The sequence below is a fragment of the Paramisgurnus dabryanus genome, chromosome 6 (genome assembly GCF_030506205.2).
Source record: "Paramisgurnus dabryanus chromosome 6, PD_genome_1.1, whole genome shotgun sequence".
Taxonomy (NCBI): domain Eukaryota; kingdom Metazoa; phylum Chordata; class Actinopteri; order Cypriniformes; family Cobitidae; genus Paramisgurnus; species Paramisgurnus dabryanus.
This window is the reverse complement of record NC_133342.1, coordinates 3,095,621-3,118,424: the sequence shown is the minus strand read 5'-3', so window position 1 is coordinate 3,118,424 and position 22,804 is coordinate 3,095,621. Positions and strand designations below refer to the sequence as shown.

Genomic DNA, 22,804 nt, shown 5'->3' with positions numbered 1-22,804 from the left:
ACACTTACTAAAAATTAAGTTTGCAGGCGCATATTTCAATACTTTTTTGTCTATATAATTGAAGTGGATATTGTTTATATATCTGTCTATAATAGACAGGTATCCACACTGTATTCATTCATCCAGCCCTTTTCTAACAATAGTTCAATTATAAATGGATACAAATGTCTAAATATGTGAGAGAAAGCAGCACAATTATGACAAAAAAAATAAATAAATTATGTGTGACCCAGTCTGTAATAACCATACTACAGTTTCAAAATCAAATTCTGACACATGATATTTGATAAGACAGGCACATTTATTTTGTTGCCAGCCAGCAATCATTCGTGTGTAGCCTTTTTTGAAACAATGACAAGAATTACGCTAACGTTAGCTGTTTTCATATCGTTATTGCTGAGGGGTTAGTTGTAACACAGCGTTACAATTAACCCCGCTGGGTGAAAATATTTTCAAACCTACCAAAAAGTTGCTAAGAGCTGCAGATATATTTCAAAACAATGCTATGTTTAAAGGGCGATTTATAGTCGTGCGTAGGTCCTACGCCGTAGCTACAAAATTTCTAACAGCGCGTCGGCTCTACGCGGACCGCAAGCGCTGTGATTGGTCCACAAGAACCCCTCCCGTCAGGTAAAAAAACTGCGTCATAGGTATTTCCGTTTGAGACGGTGAAAACAAAGATGAGCCAATTGCAAGTTGAGGAGTGATTTACTCAAACTGCAACATAAGTCTCTGTTTATTTACTTCATCATTGCTGGTCTTCTCAAATTACACACAACAAGTTGCTATTTCTTCTTCGTTTGTGGATTAATCTTGCCAAGCTTCTTCTTCTCTGACGTTTGCGCTGCTACTGTGGTTACACGTGTGGATACTGCCAACCAGCGGTTTTGCGTGTGTTTGCACGTCGACGCGGAGGACGACGCAAAAGTATAAATGAAAATCGACGCGGAACCTACGCCGTCGCGGCTACGCCGTAGGACCTACGCACAACTATAAATCGCCCTTTAGTCAACAAGACACTGATTAATATGACATAGCATCCAACTCAGAAACCGAAAAAACATGATGAAAAAATGTACTTGCATGCCACCAAAACACTCTTTTCATCAATGGAAAAAACATTAAACATTTCCATAAATTTGGTCAAACTGTCTTTTGGCAGTGTGAAAACAATACCAAAAAAACAACTCGCACAACACTGTTCAAAAATTTAAACGGTCTGTGTTACAACTAACCCTGCGTTAGTTTCTGCCCCGCACACCCATACATCAGCAAATATGTATTATATCTCGGAAAATGAATATCCATCTATATGCATTGTCCAAGTCCTTATTAATAATTTGATCTCTATCTGTCTGTTTGTATAGTCCCTCCTGAAGGTCCTGTTATTGAGGGCGCTCCAGAGATCCTGTTAACTGCAGGAACCGCATATAACCTCACATGTGTGTCACGAGGAGCAAAGCCACTATCCACAATAGAATGGCAGAAAGATGGGATTTTAGTGGAGGGAGCCCATACGAGCACCGTGAGTGAAGACACACAAACATTAATCTACTGAATATATTATTAATCTTTTAATCTATCGATATTCTCTCAGGAGGTTTTAGCAGACAGGAAGAGAGTGACCACACGCAGCTTTCTAGAGATCCACCCAGTGGATAAAGACACAGGCCGGAATTTCACCTGTGTGGCGTCAAACCTGGCAACACCTCTGGGGAAGAGGGCAACCGTAACTCTCAACATCCACCGTGAGTGTTGGTGTTTATTCTGAATGTGTAACTTTACATATTTATTCATTTGGCAAACGCTTTTATCCAAAGCAATTACAAGCTATAGATTTTTATCAGTATTTGGGTTTGAACCAATGCCCTTTTGCTCTGCAAATGCAATTCTCTACCACTGAGCTGTACAGGAACACATTCTGTGTTAGCGTGATTCATACAAATAACCCTGATGATCTTTCTCTTTCTTTAGATCCCCCCACAGTAATTCTGTCCATAGAGCCTCGCTCCGTTCTAGAAGGAGAGAGGGTTACGTTTACCTGCCAGGCCATTGCCAACCCTCCCATTATGGGTTACAGGTTATGAGTTTTTATGCTGTTCTCAGTAATGTGCTCTCTCTGCTTGTGTTTAATTTACGTGTGTGTGTTGTAGGTGGGCTAAGGGAGGTGTGATTCTGGACGGAGCCAGAGAAAGTGTGTTTGAGACTACAGCAGATCACTCGTTCTTCACCGAGCCTGTGTCCTGCCTGGTCTTTAATGCAGTTGGGAGCACGAACGTCAGTATATTGGTGGACGTCCATTGTGAGTATATCTGTATTTTTTGGAAAGCACCAAACACAGAGACATTGAAAAATAAAAATATGTCAATCTTAAAGGGGAGATATTGTGAAAATCTGACTTTTTCTATGTTAAAGTGCTATAATTGGGCCCCCAGTGCTTCTATCAACCTAGAAAAAGAACAATCCAGCAACTTTGTTTTGGTAAACCATTCTGAAAAATTGGGTAATTCCACTGATCTATATAAATGACTGGATTGCGCATGACGTCACACTTGTGAAGCCACCGCGCCGCAATGTTTGTATACCCAAACGTTCTATTAAATCAATGGACGTTATCAGATTTTAATGATAAAACATCACTTTACTCGTCTTCGTTTTTATATCTGAACTTACCCTGTACATTATTACAACACAAATGTCCAAAGCATGTAAATAGTTATTTACGAAAGTTGTACATTTTGCGTTTTAAACAGTTATTATACATTCATCTTCATTACAGTATCAGATCAGCAGACAGACCACAGCATATTTAGTATTAATGACAATAAACGTGCTCATTCTGAAATCTAAATAAATAATCATGCTTTGTACCGTATGTGCATGCAATAATTTGCTAGTTTTGTAATTATGTTATCTAAACTTACAAGTTACCTAAACTTATTTAGAGAAATAACGCTGACTGTCACAGTGTAGCTGAATGTCAAAAAAACTTTATTTATACCCGTGTCATTAACAAATGCAAAAGACACACTCACCTTAACGTTTTTTATAAATCCATTATCCTGCCCGATTAAAACATAAACATTGCAAATAACACCAGAATTAACAAATAATTAACGTACACATATCCTAAAAATTAACCTTGTGTAACTGATACGCTGTAAAGGGGGTAAATTTTAATCATGATTTTGAATGGAAGTCAATGACGCCCCATGCCGGTTGGGTATACCAACATGGCGGCTCGAACTCTGCGCTGGCTTCACGTCACGCAGTTACGTCAAGCGTTCTATGCGCAATCCAGTCATTTATATAGATCAGTGGGTAAGTCCAATTTCGCTCCTGTTGTTGCGTAGAAAGCGGATCTTATCTTAGTGCATAATTCAACACAGTCAATTACAATTACATTTATTGACAGGTGGACTCCAAAAATGCTTGTTTGTTTCAACCAATGTTTGGGTAAAATATGGCAAACCGCTGGATTAAAATAACCTATTTTACCTATTGGGTTTGTTTATATTTGACCCAACCATGGGTTGAAACAACTCTGCAATCTTAAAGTGTGTGACTCTCAAATAGTCACATTCATAAAATGCCAGGAAGGTCAAAAAATAATTAGGCTTTCCATAAATTTGAGTGATTTTGTGTTTCGCACATGCATCAAGTAATTAAAGGCAAACACAAGTAGACATTTAAACATCATATGACTTAAACATACCTTATGTCACACATTATTCTACAGTTGCACATGAGTCTTACTGAAATATTTACAAGCATTTTATAAAATAATTTGAGTGGAAAGTGTCCTTGCAGATTATGCTGTAATGACATTGCTGACTTCCTCGGCTCAAACTTATCTACTACAACCAAACATCTATAAGTTAAAAGTCACTTTGCATATCTTAATTTTAAAGTAAGGCTTTTACTCAAAGGCTATTCATGAAATAACATGTTTAATGTAAGGATTGCCGTGTATGCTGTGTAAAACAATTACCAAATTATTCATGACACTGGAAGTCAAAACCCCAGATAGCAAGCAACCATTGAAACAATGTTACAAATTGTTGATTGGTCAATATTAATCCCATTGAGTCAATATAACCTTTGCACCATCCATTAACATGAAAAATATTGACATTATGGTGATCAATGTTTGCTTTAGTTGGGTCCCTGATTCTTGTATTTAATGTAAAGTTTTCTTTGACTGTTGAAGCATGTTTTAAGATACTACTGCTATTGCAAAGTAAACTTAGATCTTATGTGATCAAGTGATTTAATTGTAGATTTAACTAAATAATCTTTCTTGTGTGTGCGTGCGGTGTAAAAATTTATGATATTACAGTGCTAGTTGGAAGCACTGTCAGGTCTGTTATTTTCTGAATTATAAAAACATACTTAGAATGTTAAACTACTGAATCAGTCTTTGAGCTCATCAATGGTAAAGATTATCAAATGCTGCATCGTTTTATCTGAATTAGTTTGATGATTGTCACCATTGTTGAGATTTGTAGGATGAGTGATAATATCTAAATGTGACAGTACATTTTCTGTTTACCTTGTCACAGTGCATTTACAAACCAGAACTATTATAACAGTGAAAAACGAATCAACATCATCATGTAAAGCAGCTTAATTTAATATCATCTTGATATCTTCATAAAAAGCAACCAATTTCTTAAAGGAATAGTCTACTCATTTTCAATATTAAAATATGTTATTACCTTAACTAAGAACTGTTGAATCATCCCTCTATCATCTGTGTGTGTGCACGTAAGCGCTGGAGCGCGCTGCGACGCTACGATAGCATTTAGCTTAGCCCCATTCATTCAATGCTGCCATTTAGAGATAAAGTTAGAAGTGACCAAACACATCAACGTTTTTCCTATTTAAGACGAGTAGTTATACGAGCAAGTTTGGTGGTACAAAATAAAACGTAGCGCTTTTCTAAGCGGATTTAAAAGAGGAACTATATTTTATGGCGTAATAGCACTTTTGGGAGTACTTCGACTCGCCTGAAAAGTCCGCTCCCCTTCTCACTCTCATAATGGGAGAGGGAGGGTGTTACTGCGCCAAGTCGAAGTACTCCCAAAAGTGCTATTACGCCATAAAATATAGTTACTCTTTTAAATCCGCTTAGAAAAGCGCTATGTTTTATTTTGTACCACCAAACTTGCTCGTATAAGTACTCGTCTTAAATAGGAAAAACGTTGATGTGTTTGGTCACTTCTAACTTTATCTCTAAATGGTACCATTGAATGAATGGGGCTAAGCTAAATGCTATCGTAGCGTCGCAGCGCGCTCCAGTGCTTACGTGCACACACACAGATGATAGAGGGATTATTCAACAGTTCTTAGTTAAGGTAATAACATATTTTAATATTGAAAATGAGTAGACTAGTCCTTTAACTTTGAAACACATCTTTCTTTTCCAATGCACATGTGTTTAAACAAACACATACAAACACTGAGAAAAGAAAGATTTAATTTACTGAAAATCAAGGGATTAACCAAAGCAAACACTGATCACCATAATTATGGTTTATTGAAATTTCTATATTTTTCAATATTAATGAAGGGTGCAAACGTGATATTGATTCAATGGGATTAACATTGACAAATCAACAATTTTTAACATTTTCAATGGTTGCTTGCTATCTGGGCACTTATTATTATTAATTCATTATAATTTAACAAAATGAAAATTTGTAATAATTGTAATAAACAAATGACCAATCGAGGCATGATATAATTTATATTTATTTGTATTTATAAATGTTGTAGTGTATTTATAAATTATGTAGTAAATTGTAGTGTATTTATAATGTTGTAGTGAATTTTAGTGTTTTTATAAATGTTGTAGTGAATTTATAAATGTTGTAGTGGATTGTACAGTGCATCATGTGGCTCTCACCCAGACTCTTGAAATCATTTATTCCTAAAATGCACCAAAAAATCTACATGAATAACCTCTTTTTGATTTAATGGTTTCATTGAAAAATCATGTGTCCTATAAAATAATCCTATAAAATAATTTAAAGAACTGATTATACACACATTTTTTATATTATTTAAAATACATGTTTAAAAAATACACTTAGCAATACATACAATTTTTTATTTGAATATTTTTTATTTCTTTTACAAAACACAGGTGTATTTTTCTGAATAAACGTGAGCTACTGTACTACACTCCCCACTTCACTGCTTACATTTTGCCCATAACTTTTATTCATTCATTTACTTATTTACACTGTCCATTGTCCGATCCATTACCATTGTGTCTTCTGCTTATGTTTACTCTTTGTCTCATAGTTGGTCCGATTCTGGTTGTGGAACCGAGGCCTGTAACTGTAGATGCTGATTCTGATGTCACTCTTAATTGTAAGTGGGCAGGAAATCCACCACTCACCCTCACGTGGACCAAAAAGGGCTCCAGTATGGTATGTGCAATGCACCCTAAACATTTACCAACCACATACAGTACAAACATCAAATTAGTTTTACTCAACTCTTTTGCTGGAGAACACCCGGTGCCCCTGAAGTCTTGTCTTGAAGACCTCTGGATCATTATATAGTAAAATTTACCCACTAGATGGCGCCAGACTTCATATGTTGGACAAAGCACATGGACCTAAAAGAATTACCAGTAACTGTTTTTCACTTATTGTTCAGGTCCTCAGTAACAGTAATCAGTTATTGCTAAAGTCTGTGACCCAAGCGGATGCTGGTCAGTATGTGTGTAAAGCCATTGTGCCCAGAATCGGCGTCGGTGAGACCGAGGTCACGCTTACCGTCAATGGTCAGTAGCACACTTGCAAACTTTGCAGATGTACACATTAGTGAACATGCCATGCACCATTTAATCATTTTACATGGATGTCCAGGTCCTCCGATTATATCAAGCGAGCCGATCCAGTACGCTGTGAGAGGAGAGAAGGGAGAAATCAAGTGCTACATTGCCAGCACCCCTCCACCAGACAAAATTGTAAGTTAAAAGTTTCTCTGCATACACATACAGTTCAACTTCACTTCTTCAAAGATTCACTGTAAAAAAGCTGTGTTGCATAGTGTAACTTAAAAGTAAAAAAAAGTGTGGATCTTTTTTTTTCTTTTTTGTTGAGAAAGTAGCATCTACACACTTTACAGTGTTTCTATCTTTTATCTAATTCCTAGAGATTTAAAAAAATATTCAAGTTTTTTTTAAAGGGACACTCATTTTCCATCTCCCTTAGAGTTAAACATTTGTTTTTTACTGTTTTGGAATAAATTCAGCTAATCTCCAGGTCTGGCGCTACCACTTTTGGCATAGCTTAGCACAATCCATTGAATCTTGTAACACCATTAGCATTGCGCTAAAAATAACCAAAGAGTTTCAATATTTCCCTATTTAAAACTTGACTCTTCTGTAGTTACATCGTGTACTTAGACCGACGGAAAATTAAAAGTTTTGATTTTCCAGGCAGATATGGTTAGGAACTATACTCGCACTTTGCTGCTGTAACATGGCTGCAGGATGCCCAATGATATTAAGTAGTGCCTGAAATAGTCCCCTGCTATTGAAAGATACTAAGGGGACTATTTTCGGCTGCTGAGATTCAATGTATTGTGCTAAGCTATGCTAAAAGTGGTAGCGCCAGACCCAGAGATCAGCTGAATGGATTCCAAAACTGTAAAAATCACACGTTTAACTCTAGGGGAGCTGGAAAAGTAGCATTTTTTTAAGTGGAGTGTCCCTTTAAAGCTTTCAAAACTTAACCACAACAATTGTAGATACATCATATACTGTAATACAGTACATACAATACAGTAGTATATATTTATTTGTTGATTTCCCCACCTAAAAACTGTGTTTGGTGCCTCTAGCTGTACTTTATTTGTCCTTTCTTCATCTTTGTTACACTATAATTGAATATGTGTGTGTGTATGTGTGAGAGATATGAGAGAGAGAGAGAGAGAGAGAGAGAGAGAGAGAGAGAGAGAGAGAGAGAGAGAGAGAGAGAGAGAGAGAGAGAGAGAGAGAACCCGCAAAGGAAGTGTGAGAAATAGAGGTCAAAATGATATTAAATAAGTGAGGGGGGTAATGTCCTGTACCTTTCAGTTATAATTATGACCAGCAGACGACAGTACATGACAAATGAATGAATGGGCTTTTAACAAACTCAGCACTTTACTTAACCCTCATCCTCCTTACTTTACTCTCTCTCTTTCTCTCTCTCTCGCTCGCTCTGTCTATCGCTCTGTCTCGCTTTCTCTCCTTATCTGTACTCTTGTCACTCTCCTCTTTAACTTTATCCTTCATCAGTCCTTCCAATCCTTATTTCTATTTTAGGTTTTAATGTGAATGTGCTTTTTGGCATGAGATATTTATAAACAATCAATATGTACATGGAAAACATGCAAAACACCTGAATACGTTTATTAATAAAAGACACAAAATGTAAATTGTTATTGGCGAAAAATAAATAAATTGGATGATGTTTAGATTTGGACCACAAAACCAGTCATAAGTAGCACGGATATATTTGTACACTTAAAAAAATTATTCATTGGATTAACTCAATAAAATTGTGGGCAGGATTTCCATCCAATATGAATGTGTACCCCTAACTCATAAAAAACTGCTTTGCACAATAAAAATATATTGAGTTACTCCAACTCAATTAAAAGTAAATGGCAATACTCAATTAGTTGCCTCAACTCAATTCAGTGTAGTCTGAATAACTCAATTTAGCGTAGTTTGAATAACTCAATGTAGTGTAGTCTGAAGAACTCAATTCAGTTATTTTATATAAAACGTTTTTATATCATACTAATTAGCATAAGCACATGTTAGCATGCTAATAATAATAACATATGATACTTTTGATGAGCATGTGAGAAGAGACTGATCTCCAAACAGGCATTAACTTGATTTAATTATTTTATTTTGCCGAATGGAAAAACATCCATATCTGAATGAATGGGACTCAGGAAGTACAATATAAGCACGTTAGTAAGACCTTACAGCAGATCACGTTGGCCAAAACACGAAAAGAACCGCGTTTTCAAAAGATATTGCGGGCAAACACAGACATTTGCATCCGGACAGGATTAAATTTCTCAGAGGACCTCTGAGTTTGGCGAAAAACCGTTGGTCAATTGCTCTGGAATTTTTACGGAGGTCGTCAGAGAAAAACACAGACATGGCCGATTCGGACGGGATTAAAAACACGGAAGACCTCTGAGAAGCACCATTTTCTCAGAGGTCCCCCTGTAAAACTAATCCCGTCCAAATAGGGCTTTAGAATCCAGATATTCAAATAGTTGCATCTCAAATATTGTCCAAACCATACATCAATGAAAAGCTTATTTATCTATAAAAATTGACCTTTATGTTTGATTTTTTTTGTGGTCCAGGCTCAGAAATAGCAGAAGCATTATTTAAATGCCATCTGCTTGATTAGACATGCATTATCAATAACAACATAAATTATTTTTATGATCAATTTATCGCTTTTTTATTTGATAAAATGTACCAGCTGAGTTTTTCTCCAACTACACCTAGACAGCGTGAACAATGTGTCTGTCCTCTTTCTCTCCGTCTCTCTCTTTCTTTCACGTTCTGATTGCTTTCTAGATAATAAGACAGGGCACAACAGCACTGGCCTTAATGTGAAGACGGTACTTATGAAATAATGAATGAGGGCAGAGGAAAGGAGAGTGAGAATGGGCCATATGCTCATGTTCATCATCTTCTCGTCCTTCCCGATGCGCACCCGCCACTCTTAGCCTCTCTGTTGTTAGCTTGAGAGGGACATTACCACTGTAAATATTTGATGGGGCATTGTTCATTTTGTATGAATTATCCCCTCCGCCAGATTTCAGAAGAAAATCCTTAAAGAGTTTTAGTGTCTAGGAACTACTCAGAGAAAGGGATTACTTTTACATTTTTATTTTAGTATTGTTACGTCCCAATAGATGAAATTGTCAAAATATGTACCCCAGCTGCTACAGTACCCTTTAAAAGGTCCTAATATGCCCCATTAAGTACAGATGTGTAGTCATTTGGTACCAAAATGTATCTTTAAGGGTACTAATATGAACTCTTTGGGCCCTATTTTAAGGATCTAACCGCATTGTCTAAAGCGCACTGTGCACGGTCTAAATGGGCGTGCCCAAACCCACTTTTGCTAATTTAACAATGGGAAAAATGGTTTATGCGCCAAGTGCACAGCCAAAAAGGGTTGTTCCTATTTTCTAAATGAGTAGTGGGTGTGTTTTGGGTGTAACGTGCAATAAACCAATGAGAGTCTCAGCTCTCATCCCCTTTAACTCTTTCACCGCCAGCATTTAAAAAAAAAGTTGCCAGCCAGCGCCAGCGTTTTTCATGATTTTCACCAAAGTTTAATGCCTTCTAGAAAATGTTCTTCTTTAAATATATAAACATACAATATACCAAATGAAAGAACAGATCCTCTGCTTTCAAACAAAAAAAACGTTTCATCCTACCTTTAGTGGTTCTTTTGTAATCAGCTTTTGAATATGGGTAGGTTTTTGCAAAAACACCATATTTTGAGCAAAAAGCAGAGATAATTCCATTTTTATGACGGACTTTTCATAGAGATCCCATTCAGAGCGATCTTTAAAACAGACACGGACATGCAGCAGCTTGCCATAGGGCAATACTTCCGGTTTTAAAAAGTTGCGGAAGGGCGCCACCTGGTGGATAATAGCGGTATTGCGGAAAGACGGAAAATCTCGTCATTGGCGGGGAAGCGTTTTCTCTTAATTGACGAGATATCTTGTCAATGGCGGGGAAAGAGTTAAAAGCCAGTTGCGCTCGCGCCATGCCAATTTCCTATTTAGATGGCGGAATTTGTAAACTTAAAAACTAAGCGGAGAAAGAAGACGACCAGTTTAAGATTAATGTAAAAAAAATTGTGGTGTTTTTATTTGTATTGAAATTTTTTTTTTTTTATTAAAACATTTAAAAGTCGTTTTCTTTCAGTCATGGGAGTAAAAATAGCAGGCTTTTAATCGCTGTAAATGTATTGATATCCTTCATAATCATTGTAATCTCACAGAATAATTGCAAATATGCAAGAAAAGGTTTGTACTCTAAAAATACTTTGTTACAAACATAAGATAAAGATTTACAAACGTGCAAAGAGCCGTTTCAGCACTCGGATAGCGCCATGGGATTAAAAAAAACATTTTCTTTAAAATGTTTCTCATCTCACCATATCCACAGGTACAGAGTCATCATATACAATAAATCTGTGGGGTAGCATTTAAAAACCATTTAAAAATAAATGCATTTGTTTAAAGCAAAGCATTTATTTACTTACCAGGCTACAGGTTAAGCAGCTTTTTATCCCTTCTAACGTCTCATAATCGGTCCTCATTTATGTCCGGGAGACTCAATAATAATCTTTAACATTTTAATCCTTAAATTTTTTCGTTTTTAAAAGCGTTTTTGTGTTGCTGCGCAACCATGTGACAAGCAAAGGCCCGTTGTCGTCCCGTTTAACTTTATAGGCGCATATTTCTTACGCATATTAAATAACAAAAAAAATTGCGCCATAGATTTTAGGCTTTAGACCAGGTTTTAGTTGCTTAAAATAGCAACGCGCCAACGATGCGCCTGAACACACCTCGTTTTTAGACCAGAACGCCCATGGGTGCAAAATTGGACGCAAATGCATTTGCTATTTAAACCAGTGGTTTTCAAACTGGGGGCCGGGGCCCCCAGGGGGGCCGCGAGATGGTGCCAGGGGGGCCCCAGTTTTATGACATTTTATGAAATACATTAATTTATCATGAATTCTGTGTAATTAAACATAAAAAATAAGGCTACTAACCAAAAGCACTACTTTCTCGTATAATTTAATGTTTTTTATTAAAATGTTGAGTTTTAGAACAGTTTTTTTTTTACAAATTTTCTGTGGGGGGCCATGAAGGAATGCACCCTACACAAGGGAGGCCACACGCTGAAAAAGTTTGGGAACCACTGATTTAAACAATGTGGCGCTAAACGTGAAAATTATAATTGCGGCGGGTTGAAATGATATTGCGCTGCATTGTAGTACACCCGGTGGGGTGTATGATAGGGCCCTTGATGTGTAAAGCTGTACTTTTTTAAAGGGTACTGCCCCAGTGACAGCTGGAGTACATATTTTGGGGTGCATATTTTTTTAACACTGTAGTCTACACTCTCAGAAAAAAGCCTACAAAAGTTTTCACTGTGAAGGCACATTTTGAAAATGTCCTAATATTTCCTATTTTGGGACATATATGTACCTTTTGAGGTGGTGTACTTTTTTAAATATGACAACTTTTGTAACTACTTGTACCTTTTTTTCTGAGAGTTTAGGGAGAATAGGGAGCAACAAACAGATTCAAAATATACTGTAGGAACAAAATATTAATATACATAAGGATCTACTGTTTTCCTAGCCGTAAAGTCATAATCCAAACCTTCACATTTAAATTCAATTTGATGTGTCATGCTTTTGTTATTTTGAGACAACCAAAACGGAAGAAGGAACCTTTTCGTTGCTTTTAACATTTTCAATTACAATGATGTTAATTATGTTGTGCTATATATTAATTTCTCACTGTGTCATTTGTAAACAGCTATGCTGCAAATTGACATGACAAAACATGCATTTTTACATTTGATATTTTTTCCTATTCATTATTTTCTAGGTGTGTATGTAAATGTACATGTGAATTTGACTATATGCATGTGTGTATTTGTGCTACAGGTTTGGGCCTGGAAGGAGAATGTGTGGGAGAAAGAGAGAGGAACACTGTTAGAGAGATACACAGTGGAGCAGAGCAGACCTGTGTCACAAGGGGGCGCTGTTCTCTCCACTCTCACCATCAATAATGTCATGGAAGCAGACTTCCAGACTACTTATAACTGCACTGCATGGAACGCTTTTGGACCGGGAACCATGATCATTACACTCGAGGAAACAGGTCTGAACATACAAACATAAATGTGTCTCTACAAAAGCTGTCCACAAATGTTATACAACCACAGAAAAATTAAGAGACCTCTTCAGTTTTGAATTTAATTATCATTTCTAGATGTATTGGGACCATTTCAGTCCAGTGTCTGGTAAATTTTAACAAAAACAAACCTCGGAAGTCACCTAACAGCAAATGTAAAAGATTTTTTCAAAAAAAAAATCTTAGATTTTTTTCCTGAAATACAAGTAAAAATATTAGCATTTTGTTGTTGAAAAATTAATTTGAACTTGTTTATTCTGCTGTATTGAAGAACAGAAAACACTGCATCTTTTTTTGTTATTTTCAAAAAAAAGTTCCCATTTCAATTTTCAGTAAATAAATGCAAATAAAATAAATTATTTTATTAATATTTTGGCAGAAATGTTGTCGGTAGTTGATGGAATGAAACAAAAATTATAATTTTACTTAAACGCATACCTATAAATAGTAAATCTAGAAAAACTGAAAGGGACCATTGAAATGGTCTGTTATTTTTTCCGCAGCTGTATCTCTTTATCAAATTTATAGGTATAGGTAGTTTTACTGGATGTAGTATTTCTTTATGTCTTAGATATAGTTGCGGTAGTCCCCCCTCAAATATAGCATCTCTGTTATGTCTCTCTGTTTCAGATATAGTGCCTGTAGGTGTGATAGCAGGCGGATCTGTTGGATCTTCGATTTTGCTGCTCCTCCTCCTCTTTTCTCTTATATTCTATCTCTATCGACAACGCAAAGGCAGTAAGTACATCGTGTTTATGTGTGCAATTGTGTGTTTATCTCTTTAAAATCAAATCGATCCGGTTTCTCCAGAATTCATGATGCTTTTATGTACAGTAAATAGACTGCTAGCACAAATATTACCAGTTTAATCCTACAAAACCGTAAACGATAACTGAGATCACAGTCATGCTTTCTCACCACTGCCTTTGCCAGGTACTTTCACTGTAAATACATAATGTAAAGTCACACTATAGTCATTTTCAACACTGCAAAAAATGTATGTCTTACTTAGCATTTTGTATTGTTTTCTTGTATAAATATCTGAAATTTTTTAAATTGAGATACATTGGGTCTCATTCACACGCACAAATTTGTGCATGAGATGTACGTACGGATGTTTTCACGAACAAATCGTGATTAAACAAAAACTTTCATATGAAAATGTCTTCTAAATATACGCAAAAATTCAAGAAATAATCACGTATGCTATTATCAAATACTAGGCTATAATTATAACATAGTAATATTGATATGTAAAATGTACATGATTATATTTGATATTATATTTTTTGTTATATATTATTATACACAATCTATATTATTATTATTATTATTATATACATTATATTATACATTATTATACCCTACTTATTTTTTCCCTACATATACAGAAGATGCAAATCGTCATGCTTTCCTTCCCCACTTTTTAAATCTCTATAAAAGCGTCTGCTTAATGCCTAATGCAAACGTCATGTAAATGTAATAAGAAGTCCAAATCAATCACTTGATCTCCTGTCTGTTTTATTTTAGATACTGATGCGCATCTCTGTCATATTAATTAAATGTCATATATTTTTTAACGCATCTAATACTTATTTAATGTTACTCCGGTTGGTGGACAGCACTGGCTTCCTCCAGCGACTATGGAAGGTTTTTTTGGACATTTTAAAATTAATTAATTAAATTATAAAATAATTAATTAAATTATAAAATAATTAATTAAATTCTAAAATAAAAAATAAAATTGCAAAATATGTCCCAAATTTGAAAATGAAATTCTAAAATAAAAATTAAAACATTATATTAAATTATTTCATTTTCATTTTTAACGTGATGAAGCATCATTCCGGCCAAATTAAAAAATTTTATTAAATTGATGATTTTACATTTCATTTTCAATATAATCTTGAGTTAGCGACAGTGAAACCTCCCAAATAAAAAATGCAAAGCAATATGGAAATTTACAGATAATAAATGAGATTATGGATTTCTTTTTGAGCTCTTTTACTTCGGTGACATAGTCTAAAGTTTTCTGTGGACCAGCGATGCGCTGCAGAAAGCCCTTATATAGAGCTGGTTTGGGTGTGTTTTATGCAAATTACCAACATTGTGCACGCAGATGCTCATGTAAAACTCTCCAAATTAAGAAAAAATATAAGAACCAATTCATGTGCGTACGTACGTGTTGTGAATTAGGCGAAAAGTTTTCGTGAGAAGTTCAAGTGTGTGTATAAGATGAAAAACATACACAATTATTTGTGAATGAGACCCATTTACTTGGTAAGCAAAGTGGCTTAAGATATTAAGTCTTGTTTATTGAAACAAATTATGAAAATCAAGGGGTTTATATTTAAAACAAGTCAAAATATCTGCCAGTGCAGTAAGAAAAATAATTTCTTAATTAATTCCAATTTCAACTTAATTGCCAACTCATATTAAAACTCAATTTAAGTTTATTTTTCTTACCACACTGGCAGATATTATATTTTTGTTTTGTTTTCCAGTAAACATATCAAAGACATTAATTTTTTTGCTGTTAAGCTATGGTTTGCCAAAGAACCATATTCAGGTTTAGGGTTATTGCTATTAAACGTACAATGTTATAAGGATTTGTGTCATTAATATGTTACTGTTCCAGATCGTCGTGGAGTCGCATTGAAGCCAGACATTAAGGTGGAAACGGTCAACAAGGAAAGCCACAGTCTTGAAGAAGAGGCCGCCAGCGCCTCCACAGCAACACGAATGGTAAAGGCCATGTATTCTGTGAGTATCCGTAGAAAAACTGAATTTAGTCGAATTTGAAGTAGCCTTGAAATAAAGGCGCATTTTCACAGCTTGTGCTTTTGGTGCCAAGCACATTTAAGCTGGTCTTAAATAAAATTCATGTGTTCGTTCCCCCCAAAAACATGAAAGCAATCCACCCTAACTTTGGAATTGCAGGCGCCATTCTTTGCCAGTACAGCTCCTTTAAAAGCCCAATTAATTCTCAACTTTTAATTAAAATTAAAAGAAATGTAAAAAAACAATGATACAAAATAAAGAGTGATTTATAATGGACACTGTCCACAAACATCTATTCTTCTCCAGTTGTGATAAAGCTGATATCCTGTCTTCCTCCCCCCTCCCTTTTTCTTTTCCTCCCTCTCCGTGTGTGTGTTTTGTCGTTTGATGGTTTAGTTTCTTCCCTCTGTCTCCCTTTCTCCCTCCACACAGCCTTTCAAAGATGACATGGACCTGAAGCAAGACCCTCACAATGACACTATGGAGACCAAGGTGGATGAATATGAGCCTAAGGTAAGAAACCGAGCCCTCTTTACACAAACACACAGCTTTGCTTTTGCAGGAAAGTTTTGTGTGTTTATTTAACAATTTCTTTCGCTCCTTATGCTTGGTGTATTAAAGGAAAACATCACCGTTTTTCAATATTTTACCATGTTCTTACCCTGAACTTAGAGGAATTAATACATACCTGTTTTTATTCAATGTGTGCACTTAATCTTTGTACAGCGCCTCGTGAATGTGTTAGCATTTAGCCTAGCCCAATTCATTCCTTGGGATCCAAACAGGGATGAATTTAGAAGCCACCAAACACTTCCATGTTGTCACTATTTAAAGACCGTTCATGAGTAGTTAGACGACTAAGTATGGTGGCACAAAATAAAACTTTTGTTTGGAGGCATAGGAATGAATGGGGCTAGGCTAAATGCTAACATATTCAAGAAGCTGTATAAAGATTACAAGTGCACGCGTTGAACAAAGATATGTATGTATTAATTCATCTAAGTTGAGGTAAGAACATAGTAAAATATTAAAGTTTACCACAATAACAGCTCATGTTTGTAATTTCAGGACCCCACTAATGGCTACTACAACGTTCGAGCTACAACGCACGAAGATGTCCGGGCCTCCACCCGCTCCTTGCTGTACCAAGAATTTCGCCCACCAAATCCCGCGTCGGTTTCGGCGTCAGCCGCTGGTCCGGTGCCCAACATTCACCCTGCGCCCCCTGGCCGTTACGAACCTCGCCCCGCATCCCGAATAGCTCACAACACGTATGCCCATTTTAACACCATTGCCAGGGTGCCGCACAGTAAAGGCCCGCCCAACCCCATCTCCAAGACCACAGACTATCCCGCAGATCGCGGGTTGCTGGAATCGACCAATCCGTTAGCTTTCGACAGCTATGCTTATTCAACAACACCTCAATATAGGTTAGGGTTTGCCCCACCTTTGGAGGGAGGACCGGCCTATGAAATGTATCCTACGGGACAAGGGGCGGGGACAAGTCAAGGGGCAGGGACGAGTCAAGGGGCGGGGCCAGACCCAGGTGTGGGAAAATACACCAGCTCTGCCCAATTTCCCTATTCGACCCCTCCCACGGAGTACTCGCAGAGACACACGCAAAGAATGCAGACTCACGTGTGAGACCAACACACGAATGCAAATAAGTGAACGCACCCAGTCCGTAAAAGTTATGGATCCAAACACTCTCTGACATGACTACACTGATTTTTCTATCCTTTACATCAATATTGTGATATATGCCAACTTTTTAAAAGTGCCAAATTGCTGTAAATTAAAAAATGACACGGAAAAGGAAATCACATGAGGTTAAGGTGAGACAGAACGCACCACAACACCAAGTGTCGTCTACCTTACAACCAGATGTGGGGTAGAAGTGGCAAATCTCATCCTCGAAAAGGTCCTCTTTGTATCAGCATGTCTGACCATCCACACAACATAATACAACCCTGCAAAGCAGCCATTGGATGGTTTACTCAATTTGAAAGAATGACCAATAAGAAAAGGCTGGAGGGCATCAGACGCCATCAACTATTGTGCCCAGTGAAAGCCTGGATAGGAGCTCAAATTTGTGCCATCACTCAATCTAAAGAGTAAGACATTGTGTGAATTCGGGGTGGGCTCAAGCTGATTGTATAATTTATTGTAAAGGTACGAAATAAGCAAGTAATATTGCATATCAGTCGAAGAAGAACACTGATACAGTTGACAATCGCTTGTGCAACAATTCACTGTACCGTATGGTCAACTCGCAACAAGCAAAAGTGCAGATGGGCCACCCAACACACTGTTTTTCAAACATAATGCCTGCACTGCCCAAGGATTAGCTTTCTGCTGCCAGTTTGGACTTCTGATATGAAGACAAGGATGGAGATCTGAGTATCTGGATAAATACCACCAGTGCTTTTAACTCTGAAAAGCTGGAGTTTGTTTTTATTTAAAAAGATGCTACTCACAGACTCTCCTGTGAACACATGCTCTGCCTCCTTCCAAGAAAACCTCACTAGTATTTGACACTTTAAGTGTTTCTATATAAATATAAATGTGTGTGCGAGTGTGTTTTTCCTCCATGTAATGTGCAGGATGATTTTGAATGTGAACCTCCATGTGTTCGATTTCTTTTTCTAAAGTGTCCACGTAATTGTCCGTCACACTTTCAAAGTAGAGTAGGGTGCTTTTTCATATTTGTATCTTAACTGAATTGCATTTGAAAGCGCTTTTATAGTATTTTTCTAAGGTGGTGGAAAAGATAAATGATTGAATGGTTTTTGGTAAGCAATGCGAAGAGGAAGATGGGTTTTAAAACATTTTTAAGGTTTATGATTTGTACATTTTTGCCTGCACTGCAAAAAATGACTTTTTTTTACTAGTAATTTTTTACTATTAGATGAAAATACTAAAGATTCTTGAATCAAGATGCATTTTCTGACCTAAGAAATAAGTCTAGTTTTTAGACAAAAAAAAAAAAATGAATTTGTGTTTAAAACAAGCAAAAAAATGCCAATGGTTCTTTAACACTTTTCAATACATTTTTTTCTCACTCAACTGGCAGATTGTTTGCTTGTTTTAAGCACAAATTCACTTAAAGGGGACATTTCACAAGACTTTTTTTAAATGTAAAATAAACCTTTGGTGTCCCCAGAGTATGTACACTGCAAAAAAATATTGTCAAGAAACAAATTTCTTAGTATTTTTTTTTGTTTTCAGTAAAAATATCTAGAAATTCTTAAATTAAGATGCTTTTTCTTGATAAGCAAAATGACCAAAGTGATATCAAATTTAAGTGATTTTGTGCATAAAACAAGAAAAAAAATCTTCTAATGCAAGCAAAAAATAATTTATTTCTCTAAATTCAAACACTAAATTCAAGAAATATTAGCTTACCCCCTTGGCCAATTTTTTTGCTTGTTTTATGCATAAAATCACTTAAATTAGATTTTTTTTGTCTTAAAACTAGACTTATTTTCTTGGGTTGTTTTGCTCATCAAGAAAAAGCATCTTAATATAAGAATATTTTGATTTTTTTTACTGAAAACAAGACAAAAATACTAAGAATTTTTTTCTTGAAAATAATTTTTTGCAGTGTATAGCATGTTAAAATGTACACTTTGTAGGTGATAGCAAAAATGTGCCGTTTTCGGTGTGTCCTTAAAAATGCAAATGAGCTGATCTCTGCATTAAATGGCAATGCTGCACTGCAAAAAATTATTTTCAAGAAAAAAATTCTTAGTATTTTTGTCTTATTTTCAGTAAATATATGGATGCCTTTTCTTGATGAGCAAAACGACCCAACACAATAAGTCTAGTTTTTAGACCAAAAATATCAAACTTAAGTGGTTTGTGCATAAAACAAGCAAAAAAAAAATCTGCCAATGGGCTAAGCAAGAAATCTTTAACACTAAATTCAAGAAAAATTTGCTTACCCTTTTTGGCAGATTTTTTGCTTGTTTTATGCACAAAATCACTTAAATTTGATATTTTTGTCTAAAAACTAGACTTATTTTCTTGGGTCATTTTGCTCATCAAGAAAAAGCATCTTAATTTAAGAACTTTTAGATATTTTACTGAAAACAAGACAAAAATACTAAGACTTTTTTTCTTGAAAATCATTTTTTGCAATGTGTGGTTGGATAATGCACTGCAAAAAATGACTTTCTTAGTTAGCATTTTTGTCTTGTTTTAAGCAAAAATATCTCAAAATTCTCAAGTCAAGATGCATTTTCTTGATGGGCAAAATAACCTAAGAATATAAGTCTAGTTTTAAGACAAAAACTATAAAATTTAAGTGAATTTGTTGATTAAACAAGCAAAAAATCTTGAACTTTTTTCTTAAACACTTAATTCAAGAAAAATTTGCTTACAGTTTTTCTTTTGCTTGTTTTATCCACATTCACTTAAATTTGATACATTTTGTCTAAAAACTAGACGTATTTTCTTAGGTAATTTTGCTCATCAAGAAAAAAACATCTTGATTTAAGAATTTTAAGATTTTTTTACTGAAAACAAGAGAAAAATACTAAGTAAGAAAGTCATTTTTTGCAGGGTAAGGGGTGGTATTATCCTCTTCTGACATCACAAGGGGAGCCAAATTTCAATGACCTATTTTTTCACATGCTTGCGGAGAATGGTTTACCAAAACTTAGTTACTATGTTGATCTTTTTTTCACATTTTCTAGGTTGATAGAAGCACTGGGGACCCAGTTATAGCACTTAAACATGAAAAACGTCTGATCTTAATGATATGTCCCTTTAAATGTGATATTTTTTGTCTAAAAACTAGACTTAGGTCATTTTGCTCATCAAGAAAATGCATCTTGATTTAAGGATTTTTAGATATTGGTACTAAAAAAAAAAAACAAGACAAAAATACTAAGTAGGAAGTCATTTTTTTAAAGTGTGTATTCTTTTAAATCAGAATTGATAATCAAGTTTTAAATACTAAAATGAAAGCAATGTCATTTGACCCTAAGTTTCTAAGACCCCGTAGGGTTGTAATTGAACATTTTTATGATTGTTTTAATCCATTGTACGGTCAATCCTTCTCATTTTCAGGTTAAATTAACCCAACAGCTAGGTTTGCCCCTTTCTGAACCAATGCTGGATTGAAAATAACTGAGCCTTTTCTAAGTGTATTCCATGGTTAAATTCCCCTTTATGCAAATTGAAGGGCTTTTCAACATTCAACAAGCATCTCAACATTTTAGCCAAACATCATGCTCTTAAATTTAGATCTGACATCTGGCTGGATTTCAGTAGCCCTCATTAAAGACACCCTTTGTTCAAAATAAACTTCAAATTATGCAATGATTATTATCGCCACATTGATAATGAAAAAAACTGTACAGCGTTGGGGATCTGTAAAATAAAAAGTTAAAAGGAGCAGCTCTGTTAAAAAAGTTGAGCTCACATTCCATGAATACAGTGCATTTTGTGTCCCAATAGAAGTAGAAATCCCATATTGTTTGACAACATTACAATTTACAGCATTACAAGTTGCAAATGCTTTAGCTGGACATTTAAGCTCTTGTAAATGCTTTCATCTAAACTGATTATCAGTGCATTCATGTTATATATGTACAGTTTATCAGTATGAATTCCATACAATTAAAGGTTTTCCTCACAAAAATGTAACATTCCTTAAAAAGTGTGACAAATCAGATACAAGCTCGAGTATCGAACAACTTTTTAGTTTCTGGACCTGTTTTGTACCCTATTCATGGAAAGTGCCTGGTATATTTTATCCACATATCTAACATGTTAATAGCTCATGATGGTTTAGAGACTGATTTGGCCGTGAAAAGACTGACTCTTGAAATGATCAAATTCACATATCAGAGATGACTGAGTGTGTAATGCTGTGTGTGTTTATAGTGTGAACGAGCGAGCATGTGTTTTGATGTGACTCGAATTTCATTCCCTCAAGCTTGTGTTAAAAAGAACTGAACTTCATACTATATGAGGAATTTTATTTTGTCATATTTTTATAGTTTTCTTCATCTTTTCAAAATGTAAGATATAAAAGAGAAATATATGATTTATGTGCTTTGTCCCATAGTAAAAAATCGACACAGGTTTTTTATGTTTTTGTACGTGGTTATTTTTTCCACAGTATTATCAAATAAAAACATCTTTCATAGTACCTCATAGTAGATGTTATTTCTTATTATATGAGGAGGAAACCGGCATAACTGGTCATGTAGGCCTACATGTGATTAATGATATTGAAATGTGAGGCTATCTGAAAAATGTTTTATTACAGCTGTGAACAAAATGAGGGCGTGTACACAAAGGGTATTTTGTATGTTTTCAAGTGTTTCTAAAGGGTGTCGCACACCGGACGCGCAGCTCAGCGCCGCGCTGTTCTAAAAATAAAAAATCGAACACATTGTTTTCTATGAGTATATGCACACCGGCGCCGACAGGTGGCTCAGGAGGTTGGTCAAATCCCTGTCGCGCCACTTATATTTGTGCCAAATCATTAATGATTAACATTGGCTGCTAACGTATATTTTGCATTTTGAAGTAGACGCCATATGAATAAGTTCTCCTAAACGCGACTCAATGCGACGCTGAGCTGCGCGTCTGGTGTGCGACCCCCTTAACTCTTTCGCCGCCATTGACGCGATATCTCGTCAATTAAGACAAAACGCTTCCCCGCCAATGACGAGATTTTCCGTCTTTCCGCAATACCGCTATTATCCACCAGGTGACGCACTTCCGCAACTTATACAACCTGAAAGTAGCACCTCACGTGAAAAAGAATGAACTCTGTGTATGTTTTAAAGATCGCTCTGCATCTGATCTCTATCAAAAGTCCTTCGCAAAAATGGAATTATCTCAGCTTTTTGCTCAAAATTGTGTTTTTGAAGATTACAAGAGAACTAATGAAGGTAGGATGAAACAGTTTTTTTTGTTTGAAAGCAGAGGGTCTGTTCTTTCATCTGATATATTGTTTGATAATATATTTAAAGAAGAAAATTTTCTGGAAGGCATTAAACTTTTGTGAAAA

The 22,804-nt window shown here is 35.7% G+C and overlaps 1 protein-coding gene across 3 annotated transcripts in view; it reads left to right on the top strand.

Moving 5' to 3' along the window:
• Positions 1-19,577, top strand: part of kirrel1b (kirre like nephrin family adhesion molecule 1b) — a 54,554-nt gene extending 34,977 nt beyond the window's left edge. Inside the window, exons 4-15 of one of the 3 annotated variants that reach the window (XM_065262279.2) lie at positions 1,368-1,525; positions 1,598-1,748; positions 1,975-2,080; positions 2,154-2,302; positions 6,310-6,437; positions 6,670-6,796; positions 6,882-6,982; positions 12,744-12,960; positions 13,624-13,731; positions 15,632-15,738; positions 16,171-16,287; positions 16,843-19,577. In XM_065262279.2, coding sequence (XP_065118351.1) covers positions 1,368-1,525; positions 1,598-1,748; positions 1,975-2,080; positions 2,154-2,302; positions 6,310-6,437; positions 6,670-6,796; positions 6,882-6,982; positions 12,744-12,960; positions 13,624-13,731; positions 15,632-15,738; positions 16,171-16,287; positions 16,843-17,418 — 2,045 coding nt within the window. In that variant the 3' untranslated portion in view covers positions 17,419-19,577. Of the gene's footprint in view, positions 1-1,367; positions 1,526-1,597; positions 1,749-1,974; positions 2,081-2,153; positions 2,303-6,309; positions 6,438-6,669; positions 6,797-6,881; positions 6,983-12,743; positions 12,961-13,623; positions 13,732-15,631; positions 15,757-16,170; positions 16,288-16,842 lie in introns of all 3 variants that reach the window. The other 2 variants (XM_065262280.2, XM_065262278.2) reach the window with 2 other exon arrangements.
• Positions 19,578-22,804: the final 3,227 nt, after the last annotated feature.